Source organism: Phoenix dactylifera, chromosome 1, assembly GCF_051530095.1.
Source record: "Phoenix dactylifera cultivar Ajwa chromosome 1, Ajwa_hap1_PhDact_Kaust_v1.1, whole genome shotgun sequence".
NCBI lineage: Eukaryota > Viridiplantae > Streptophyta > Magnoliopsida > Arecales > Arecaceae > Phoenix > Phoenix dactylifera.
Window position 1 is genome coordinate 4,681,508 of NC_143190.1, and position 12,170 is coordinate 4,693,677.

At 37.1% G+C, this 12,170-nt stretch overlaps 1 protein-coding gene across 1 annotated transcript; it reads right to left on the minus strand.

The window, feature by feature from the left end:
- Nucleotides 1-955: 955 nt before the first annotated feature.
- On the minus strand, nucleotides 956-3,432 carry LOC103722754 (senescence-specific cysteine protease SAG39-like). Its single transcript, XM_039114407.2, has 2 exons — nucleotides 2,923-3,432; nucleotides 956-1,775 (listed from the first exon to the last, which is right to left on the minus strand). Exons 1-2 carry the CDS (start codon nucleotides 3,356-3,358, stop codon nucleotides 1,183-1,185), a joined length of 1,029 nt encoding a protein of 342 aa, XP_038970335.2. The 5' UTR covers nucleotides 3,359-3,432; the 3' UTR covers nucleotides 956-1,182.
- Between the last annotated feature and the right edge of the window lie 8,738 nt (nucleotides 3,433-12,170).

A 12,170-nucleotide genomic window follows, 5' to 3' on the forward strand; every position in this document is an offset into this window, starting at 1 on the left:
ACCGAGACTCGGCAACCTTGGTGGAGGTGGTCCCAGCGTTGATGGGGAAGGGTTTGCTAAGTTTTGTAGAACCATTATAGCTAACGGCAAAGTCGGCAGAACCATTCCGATCCGGACAGTTTTGGACATTCCGAACTATATCGATGGCTTACCGGTATGGTTCCGACAATGAAAACGAGACTCGTTACTGGAGCTGGAGAAGAAAAAAGAGAACGAGCAGGGAAGAGAGGAAGAAGGAGGGCCGTAATGGGCCCGGTGGAGGTCGGGGCGAGCGAGGCCGCAGCTGGTTCCTCTGTTTCGAACGAAATAGGGGCCTGGTCGCGACTTAAAAATTTTTAGAAATTTTATACGAAGGGCCGACAGAGGCCGCGGGGGGCTAGGCCACAGCCCGTTCCTTTGTTTCAAACGAAACAGGGAAATTGGTCGCGGCCTCGCCCCCTGCGGTCTCTGATGGTCTTCCATGGCCCTCCGCTAGCGTCCGCTGCTCTCTGCCAACCTTTCTCCCCCTTCTCTGTCTCTTGTCTTCTCTCTCACGATATTGTGCCCTTATCAGTACAGGCTCGATATGACCCGTATTGACTCGTGCCATCGGAAAATTGGTATGGTACATAATATCGGTTCTTCGGACCTTGGCTGATAATATAATATTTAAGCTTTCTAGCAAACAGCGGTGCTACTGAGACCATCTGAGGAGAAACTGGAGCAAATAGCTACCTTGTCAAGTGGCGTGGAACAGAGCCGAAAGAGTTCCTGTTTTGAAAAAGAATAATGATGAAGCGATGCACTGATGCACGTTGGGGAACTGTTTTGATTTAGTACCTTACAGGTAATCTATGAGATACATTAGTGGCACCCTCCTCCATCCTATAGACACGATTGATTTAATTTGATGGATAGGTCAAATTCAGAAATGAAGATCCATAAGATTAGTAGAAACAAAAAGGAAAGAAAGAAGGAAAGAAATGGACAGATCCCAATAAACTTGCTCCCAAAGACAAAAGACCAATTTACAAGAAAATCAACCACTATTAATCATACACACATGATGAAATGGACAATTAGGCAGAGCACCCCTCTTGCTGCAAATTTATAGTGAGCGTCAGCAAGTTTGGCCACAACAAGCATACAACAAGCATATATGCAGGGACACTGACATCATGAGAATATATACAAATTTGTGATTCAGACAGTAGGGTAGGAAGCCTGCATGGCAATCCCACAGAGCCCCTCCTTAGCAGCCACATCCCTCTCCATCCTTACGTATCCCTTCTCACCCCATGACGAGCCCCATGAGTTCTTCACCAGCCAGTACTTAGTCCCATCTTTTGCTGTGCCATATCCGACCGCGGTCACGCCGTGGTCTAGATCGGTCCCACAGGAGCCGGTGAAGATGCCGCTCGAGTAGAATTGGAACGAAGAACCGCTAGCTTCTATGGCAACCGAGACAGGCTGGTTGGTCACAGCCTTGAGAAGGGCTGCTTCGCTATTGGCAGGCACGTCCTCGTAACCCTTGATGGAGGCGGCATGGGAGGGGGACTTCTTGTTGTTGCAAGTGCCGTCGATGCCTTTGTAGGGGTAGTTGGTTTCCGTCGTGAGGCCACCTGTTCTGATGATGAATTTGAATGCATCATCCATAAGGCCACCTTCGCAGCCCTGGTCCTCACCAGCGACATCACAGTCTACAAGCTCTTGCTCCGATAGAGAGATCAAATTACCAGTCTTAAGCTTCGTAATACCTTCCATTGCAGCAACTGCAGAGAAAGCCCAACAGCATCCTGTTTTTTTTGTCAACATATCAGCAACTACGTAACAACTATAAATTTTATTGATAATTTATATGTAAGTATTAAGTTATATTAACATAAGAAATAAAATAATAAATTTTGTAATGACAGCGATAACAACAAATACTTTGAAAAACATGTTTAGTTTTAATTTTCTTTCTCCATTTTCTGGGAGCATGAGTGGGGCGCGTAGAATGTTCTAGACGGGTGAAGTTAGTGGATGGGAGTTGATGGTGTGAGCTCCTCTCACGTCAGTGTCCGTCCCCCCTGCATTACTCCATCGCGACCATCACTCCCTCTCCGAGCAGATTTTATTACTATAATTCTATGGGGCCCAGCGTGGTGAATCAAAGACCATCACCATGCGCACACGACTGCCCAATCACACTTTAAGATGCATGATCATGCACGAGCACGGCTCTCAAAGTATCACTGGTATGGGACCAAGTGGATGCACGTGCGAAAGACTAGGAAGTCTTCGCTCGAAAGATCTTACAGTCCCATTAATGTTTCTCCTGCGGCTGGGCCTCTTAGTATTTTCCTTGCTTAATTCTATTTTTTCAGGATATTGCTTGATTATCAGACTCTTGGCTTCTTAAACTCTACGAATTCTTTTCTTTTTCATGAAAGGGAGATCAAAGATCACCCAGAACTCTACGAACTCATTAATTAAGGTGTTCCTGCACGTCAAGTAATAGTAGATCAGGTAATAAAGGAACGCTGTTGATTTACCACAAAAAGAAAAGGAAGACTGTTTTCCTGTCAAAAATTTTTGACTAGGTAGTCCTTCTCGACTCAAGCTGCTTTTCTGTTTTGCTGTTTTGATTTGGTTGACGCTAGTTTGAGTGAGAGACACAATTACCTTTGATAGTTCATATCATGAGCCATAGAGCTGATCGCATATTGATGGGATAGGCTATGCTAAGCTGCAGGATGAGAGTAAAGTTAAACGGTACTATTATTAAATTATTGTTTTAGCAAAGCTTTTTATGCCAGTTTCTTTCTTAAGAGTTCATTAATTTATCTTAAGTAGATGAAGACGGATATGTAACAGGTGTCTCCTTTTGAAAGTTAATGTCATCTTGCATGCAAAGAAGAAGTTTAATAGTGATATTATTAATTGAGATTAATAGCTCACCACATTGGCCTTGATCTTTGATGGGAGTGACTGCACCCTTAGCCCTCCAATCCATGCTAGTAGGCACGGCTGTAACGTTTTCATAGCTGAAAACATTCGTCGCCTTCAACGTCTTAAGAGTGGAAGGCTTAAAACCATTCATCATGGCCCTGAACTCCTCGTTGGTAAGGTCAGCAAATTGGTTTACGCCGAGCTTGTACTTACTGTTCCCTGCGTTGAACGATTCAATGAGCTCAACGTTAGACTTAAAAATCTGATAGCGGCGCTCCTTCTCCGCCGAGTCTCTGTACGCGCGCCCCTGCTGAGCCATCCACTGCTCGTGCCTCTCAGCCATGGTCATTTCACTAAGCGTCCGGGCTGTGGCATGAGAAGCACAAGCACATAGCAGAAGAACGGAAAAGCCCATGCAAAGACTTTTCGGTAATGGGACAGTCATGGTGCTAGTTTAAGATTGAAAAAGTGATGCAATGGAAACACTACTATATGAATCAGGAAGTGGTCAGGCTATGCATGTCCTTTAAGGCTAAGCGCGCGCACTCTATATAGAGGTTTGAGAGTGGGTTCGGTACTCAATTCCTCTATCATTGGGGTGGTGGAGAAGGACTTGTGCGTGCCGTGGATTGCGTTCTGATTCCATTAGCTCTTTTGGAGTGAGAACGACGGGTTCGAACCGTAGTTGTTATAAAACTCGATCGATACCGTGATATACCGTCTTTCTGCTGAAGATTTCATGCATCTCAAGAGCTACTGTGAGCCATTAATTGGTCAAGCTTTCATTGTCTGGGTCTCTCCATAAATGGCAGTTTTTTGGATGTCCCATCAGAGAATGCTCTTCTAACACGCTATTATAAGGGGGCGTTTATGATTGCTTGTTGGTTTTGCCCTTCGTACATGGGTACTTATTATACTCGTGGCTGCTAAAAAAGAGAACCTTTTTCATACTGAAGGATGCCTCGAACCCAGAAGCCATCCGGCTTACTTGGAGGTTTAGGATTCTATGATTCATCTACATCAGATATTGGATTTATTCATATTGGCTTTCATGCAAGAGAGAATAGACATTGACATTTATGCTACTGAGACAGGCCAGATTCCTTGTGGTTTGCTCATAAGGATTCTTTTATCCGTTTGCATCGTATCCGAAGTGTTCAATTAGTTTGCTAATTTTGTATGAAATATTTCACATCATTATTATATTGAGCAATCTAGATTGAAGTGGTTGACACAAATTAACTAAAGCCGACCCAAATCCAAGGCCAGCATGATCAGACTGATCAGAAGCGTTAGTAAGCTTCTGCTGAAACTGTTCTAGCCTAAGTTAGGAATTTAAAAGCGTGGGGATTCTATTTTCTACATCAAAGAGAAATACTCTCTTTGAGAGAGATTGATGCATGTACCAAAAGAAAAAATAAAGATTAATGCGTAAGGAGGAAGAATTCTTAGCTAGAAGATGTACTCTAATTGGCACAATAAATCTAATGATAAAAACAATGTGGCACTAAATGATAACTAAAAAAAAGAATTTTAAAAAAGAAATTTTCCGCATATATATCTCATAACGATGGCTAGCTTGTTATATATATTTATCCTTCAAAATTGATATATAAGCGTATGTATGTATGAATGTATGGATAGATGTAGAGTGTAAATATATAAATACATGCATACATGCATACCTACATTCATTTGTCTGTGCATGCAAACATATATACCTACATACATATATGCATACGTACATAGGTACACACGTACGTACATACATACATTTATAGATTGATTTTCAAGGATATATGTATGTAGATATCAAGTATAGTTACGATATATATATATATATATATATATATATATATATATATATATATATATATATATGCAGAAATACTGTTTTTTGAAAATATATTTTAGTTATCATTTAGTTCCGGTTTGCTTTTACCATTAGATTTATTGTGGCAATTAGAGTACCTCTTCTATATATATATATATATATATATATATATATATATATATATATATATATATATATATATATATATGCAGAAATACTGTTTTTTGAAAATATATTTTAGTTATCATTTAGTTCCGGTTTGCTTTTACCATTAGATTTATTGTGGCAATTAGAGTACCTCTTCTGGTTAAGGATTCTTCCTGATCCTTATACATGCATCAATCTTCTTTTTTATTTTTCTCCTTTTGGTACATGCCTCAATCTCTCTTAGGAAGAGTATTTCTCTTTGACGTAGAAAAGAGAGTCCCAACGCTTTTAAATTCCTAACTTGGGCTAGAACAATTTCAGCTAAAGCTTACAAACGCATCTGGTCAGTCTGACCATGCCGGCCATGGCATTTGGGTTGGGTTTAGTTTGTGTTAACCACTTCAATCTAGCATTGCTTCCTATAAACATGATGTAAAATGTTTCATACAAAATCTAACAAACTAAAGGAACACTTCAGATACGATGCAAATGGATCATAGAATCCTCGTGAGCAAACCATAGAGAATCTGACCAGTCTCAGTATCATAAATATCAATGTCTATTCTCTTTTGCATGAAAGCCAATACCAATAAATCCAACATATGATGTAGATGGATCGTATACTCCTTGATCCCCAAGCAAGCCGGATGGTTTCTAGACTCCAGGCATCCTTCAGTAAGAAAAAAGTTATTTTCTTAGCAGCCACAAGTATAATAAGTACAAATTTATGAAGGACAAACTTTTAGCCAACAAGCCAATGAGAAATGCCCTTCAGCTTCATCATTGCGTGTTAGAAGAGCATTCTCTGATAGGACATCCAAAAAAAACTGCAAGCAATGGAGAGACAGATAGTGAAAGCTTGACCAATGGCAGCATAGATTCCCCATGCACCAGGATCATAATTTGCTCTTGCGATGCATGGAATCTTCAGCAGAAAGACGGTATCTCACGGTATCGACTTTCATAACTAACGTTCGAACCCGTCGTTCTCACTTCAACAGAGCTAATCGGAGTCAGAAGGTAATCCACGGTACGCACAAATCCTTCTCCACCACCCCAAAGATAAGAGGAATTGAGTACAGAACCCTTTCTCAAACCTCTACATAAAACAGTGTGCGCTTAGCCTTAATAGGACATGCATAGCCTTACCGCTTCTTGATTCATAGTAGTCTTTCCATTGCATCACTTTTATAATCTAAAAATTAGAATTTCTCATAAAATGAGCTTCCATTGGTTATGGACTAATTTTGTTTTAATTTATTATAAATAATATAGGCTAAGTTGTTGTTTGAATGAATATGTAAGAAGCCTATAATTAATTTGTAATCATATGATTATTTTGGGCATTATTATCTTAGTCATATGGTGTAATGAGTATTAGTATATGTCTGATTCGATTAATAAGCTTTGTAATAAATGGTTCCATTAGCATTAATAATTAGGCTATGTTTCCACTCTACTTATATATATATATATATATATATATATATATATATGTAGGAAAATTCTAGAAAATTAAGATTTTAACATTTGTCTACGGGCACCTACTCTATTGAGAAGATAGATATCAAGGAGGAGAAGAAGAGAAAGAACTACCACTACAAGAAAATTCATCTTTTCCGACACTTTTTATAATCTTTACCGACGCTTATAAACGTCGGTTAAAGTTCCCGCGACGCAAACAGAAGCGTCGCAAAAGCGTCAGCGATACCGGAGTGGCAAAAGTTTTTGCCGACGCTAAGAGAAAGCGTCGGCAAAAATGACATTCGCCAAAGCGTCAGGAAAGCCCAAAGCATGCCCAGTTCTGGGTTTTCGCCGACGTTTTAAAGCGTCGGCAAATGTAAAAAGCGTCGGCAAAAAAGGGTCGATAAAACCCCATTTTCTTGTAATGTACCCTGATTGTTATGCTTTCTTCTTTTAAAAAATCTCACTGCAGCGATCATCAACGATTGCTCAACGATCTCAGAGGGTGCTTTGATTGTTTTTGATTTATTTATATTTTTTTAATATTGTCTTCTTATTATTTATAAAAAATCACACATATGATATCAAAGCCTGAATTTTATAGGAGATTAGAATCGAAATTACGGATTCAATAATTAAGGTAAAAACTAGAAAAAAAGGGTGAAAGGAAGAAATCAAAAAAAAAAAAGAAAGAAAAGGGGGAAGAAAAAGAGGGACGGCAGTACTCAAGTTCCCCATTGTCGTTGGCCGCTGTCTAGGATAGGCCGACGGTGAGCTCGTTGAGCCACTACGAATTCCTTTCTTCTTTCCATCTGGTTTCAAGGAAAATACAAAAAAGGGCAACCAGTTGCTAGACTCGAAGCCAACAGCCAACGGCGCAAACATCGAGCTTGAACGACCGGTCGCAAGCAGAATTGTGGTTTTCTGATGACTACCCATTGTTTAATTATAAAAAAGGAACTATTAGATCTCAATTAACTAGCGGTTCCCCTCTCAATCGCCGGCAAACCGATGATGGGTGGAGTGGGAGAGGGCAGCGGTCCACCAATTGGAGTTTTCTGACGGTCGTTTGCCGAGTTTTGGTAGGGAGGAACGCCGGTTTTGGCCCCATCCTCCTCCCCAACGCAGAGGGAAGAAGATGAGGACTTCGGTTTCGAGTTTTGGGTTTCGACTTGAAATCCAAACCCAATTAGCCCAAAAAATATGAATAAAATAAAAGGAACAAGAAATTTTCAATTTAGTCCTTTAACAAATATTTTATTTCATAAAAGTTCTTCAAAAATGGCATGTTAATGCCTATGATAAAATTTTATTACATAAAGGTACCTTAATAATTATTTGTCCCTGCGCTAAAGTATTATTATGTAGTGGTCCTTCAATGTTTATGTTATGGCCCCTATAATATAATTTTATTCCATAAAGGTCCTTAAATACGCTATTGTAAATTTTGTGTACTCTTATATTTAGATTTAATAACAATGTGCTTAGAGTTATGTTAATTTTTGTTGAATTGCATGCTGGTGGTGCATCAAGGTTAATGAATGGATTTATGCGCATAGCCCTATTTTTTTGAAGGTTGTAGATTTCAATAGATGGTGACCACCAAAGTGATTGAAAGGGATTGAGAATTGTTGTGGAATTATTGCACACAATCATCTCCCCAAAGAAAGTTTATTTCATATTATAATTCTACTGTAGATTTTTTTTTTTTTTGGCTAGTGAGTGCATGTGCATGCTCTAGGGGATTGATTCTACCAAAGTAAATAGATCTTCGAAGGCAGATGATACCTTACTAGTTAATCCCACTGTACGCTAGAAAGAATACCTTATGTGAGTCACTTTCTTTCCAAAGAAAGTTTGTGGCATTGTACCAATGGCTCTCATTAGCATAATGCTTATAAATATTTTCATGTATATTTGTTGCCTATATTTGTCCATTAATTAACTACATAAAGATTGTTTAGCAGTTGGCACCTTTGTTGTGAATAACATTACTTCTCCTATTGAAACTTTGATCGAAACAAACTATAAAACATGAAAACATGATATTGAGCTAGCGCTAATTTTGATGGACTTGGATATTGCATTGCATGATGATCCTCCATTTCATATCACTTTAGAACAAAAGTCTGCCTATAAGAAGTGAGAGAAAACGAATCATTTTAGCTTGATAATCATGAAAAGGTCCCTATTTGATTCCATTTGATATACTATACCTAATAATGGTAACGCTAAGCAATTCTTTGATGCCATAAGTAAGAGGCATGTAGAATCTGATTAGGCTGAGGCTAGAGAGCTAATAAATAAATTTATCAATATGAGGTATGAGGGTACTAATGGTGTTAGGACTAACATCATGAAACTAAATAGTATTGCATCCAAGCTCAGTCATCTTGAGATCTATATCCCTGATGCTTTTCTTATTCATCAACTTTTAGTTCTCTCCCTGTGCAATTTAGTCACCTTAAAACTTTATATAATGCATAGAGGGATAAGTGGAACATGAATGAACTCATTTCTGTTTATGTTCAAAAGGACAAAAAATATCTTAGAAAAAAATATGAGAGTGCTGATGTGGTGTATCAGTCACGCCCTAAGGGCCCCGCACATAATAAGAAAAAGGGTAATGGTTCTAAAAGGGATGGTCAGGCTCACAATTCTGAGAGTGAAAACCAGAACCTTGGAGGCCCACAAACTGCTATTAAGAAAATTTTCAAGTGTTTCTTCTGTAAAAAAAGGTCATAAGAAATCTGAATGTTTGAAGAATAAGAATTGGTTAGAGAAGAAGAACATGCATTAAGGTAACTCACTAGCCCTTCTTTGTTTTGAATCTGGATTAGTAGATATTCCATTACATTCTTGGTGGTTATATAGTGGAGCATTTATTCATGTTACTAATTCTTTGTAGAAATTCATAAACAAGCGGAGGACAAGTGAGGATGAAGTCAATGTATTCATCGGAAATGGAGTCGGAGTTTAAGTTGAGCTTGTAGGAGATATTAGACTAGAATTAAAGTCTCGATTTACTCTTATTTTAGAGAATACTATTTATGTACCATCCATAAGGCAAAATTTAATTTCTCTTTCTAAACTTGATTCTAGTGGTTTTAGATTGCTTTGGGTAATGGAAATTTTGAACTATTTTTTGGCTCTAAGTTGTTGGTGGAGGACTTTTATGTGTTGGTTTACATCGTCTTAACATTGTCTCTAGAAATGAATTCTCTTCTATGCATGTAGACGGTATTTTCTCTAAAAAGCAATTGGCCAAGGATAAATCCTCTATGTCATGGCATGAGTGAATGGGTCATATTCTAAAGAGAGGATTAAAAGGTGAATTAATGATGAAATTCCACTTTCGCTTGACTTTAGTGATTTTTACACCTGTGTTGATTGTCTTAGGGGCAAATTTATCAAAACTAAAAAAAAGAATCCACACATAGTAATAAACTTTTAGAACTTATTCATACAGATATTAGCGGACTCCTAAATCTGTGTTAATAGGTATTTCATTATTGTCATTGATGACTTTTCTCACTATCGGTATGTCTATCTTTTTAAGAAAACTTTGAAGCACTTGACAAGTTTAAAATATTTAAAATCGAGATTGAAAAATAGCATGGGAAGATAATAAAGGTTGCGAGATCTAATTGTGGTGGTGAATATTATGTTCGATATAGTGAATTTGGCTAATAAATGGAACCATTTGCCAAATATTAGCAGGAATGTGAGATAGTTGCTTGATACACCAAAAAATAATATTGACAAAAAAGTCGTCACCAAAAAATCAATTTTGTCATAAAAAGTTTTTGTTGATGAAAAAAATGTTCATGATGCTCATTAGGAAAAGTGGGTCACTAAAGGTATATGGTGACGATAGAAGTATTTCGCCAACAAATATGTATTAATTATGATAAAAACATATTCATCATCAAATAATATATTTGGTTATGATAGTTTTTGTCACAAAAAATTGACAATTTCATCATGATATAATATTTTTTATATCACCAAAAATTTATCTATGGTGATATAAACGAATTCATCATCAAAGAGATTATAATTTGTGACAATATTATTCATCACAAAAGGTAAAAGAATTTCATGAATAAAATATATTCTTCAGCACTAAAGATTAATCTATGGTAATGTAACCAAACTCATCATCAAAAAGGTTATATTTTTGTGATAATATTGTCACAAAATGTAAGAAAATTTCGTCACTATTGAATTCATATATGGGTCAGGATATATGCTTACAATTTAATAGAAGAGAAAATTCTTTTTAATACCTATAGAAGGAATCAAACCCAAGACCTCTTGTAATGTTGTGTGCTACTTAGCCACTTTGATAATATTGACTTATAATATATAATTATAGTTTATAATACTTATTCGAACTTATTAATATCATAAAGATATGCTTATTTCAAATATATCATGGTAATTTATATTTCAATAATTAGTTATTTTCATGTAAAGTTCAATCCTCTTCGTTTTGATAAAAAATGATTAACTTTATTTTGTTCTTTATAATATTCTAAAATTTTTATTTAAAATATTTTGAAATATCGACAATTCACATATTTCAATATTCTTATATATTTTCTAAAGTTCTTTAAAAATACATAATTGATGATTATGTTTATTTATGCTACAATGAAAAAGTAATAACATGAACCCTTGCAACTCAGGAAAGATCTCACCTATGAAAAGTATCATAGGTATTTTGCAATGCAATTCACATATTTATGCTAATTGTAGATTGAAATGTTTAGGTATTACAGCGATGTATTATCTCGTATGTGTTAGCTCTCCTTTTTTGCCCCATTCTAGGTGTGCTAGAGAACTTTGGGTTAGAGGAAACTCGGTTGGCTGGTAGAGGGAGAAATATGATGATCCTGAAGGGAGGATAAAGAGTAGCATGAGTCCAAGTGCCTAGACCTTGAAGGATGTTCGTCATCATCATACCACTATTCATAGGATATTAATTAGATGGGAATGTGGGATTACGATGGAAAAAGGTTGTAGCCAAGTCTATGTAAATATGTAATGCAGAGCTATGGTAAGGGGTGCAATGTGGAGCTATGGTAAAGGGTGTAGTGCATAGCTATAGCAAAAGAACTAAATTACGCATACTCTTAGTATAAAAGATAAAGATAAGAAAAATGAACTAGATTGATTGATTGTTAAAGGGTCCTTTATAGAGTAGCATCTACTTATTTATACTAGTACATAATAATTGCCCAAAAATATAATATCCACTTTGACATTTGCTTGTCACATCTAGTCTTCACTTTCAAGGGTTTTGGTAACTGCCATCAACCATCTCTCTACTACACATAAGCATGGTCATTATGCAACTAATAGACTGATAGTCATACATTATTGGCCTTCAACTCATCCTGACATAGCTTGTATTGACTGTCTCTCCTTATTCAATCTATAAGGGAATCCTTTGCTCTTGAGAATCTAAAACCGTTATAATTGCCTCTGCCTTCTACCGACTATCTTCCATTACCAAGACTTGACCTTTTGACCTGCTAATCTACAATAGGGCCAAATTATACCAATTCAACCTAGTCTCTACCCTTTACACAATCTTCTCAGTTAGGCACTAATGTTGGGAAGTGTTTGCAAAATTCACCAGCGATCCTTTGACTCGCTCTTTGACTGATGATCTCTAGTTTCGACCAGGTACTGATCGAAACAATCCTTGATGGTTCAATTTGTTGTATCTTTATTGGCATAACTTCCATGGTACCTCGATCAGTAGGTTCTGAGGTTTCCATGATGTAATCTTTATTTATTGCCA

Bases quoted from the DNA above. Each gene is read 5' to 3' on its own strand.
- LOC103722754 (XM_039114407.2), bottom strand. From the start codon at position 3,358: ATGACTGTCCCATTACCGAAAAGTCTTTGCATGGGCTTTTCCGTTCTT. The intron at 1,776-2,922 runs GTGAGCTATTAA...CAAAAAAAACAG, and splicing joins CAAAGATCAAGGCCAATGTG to GATGCTGTTGGGCTTTCTCT.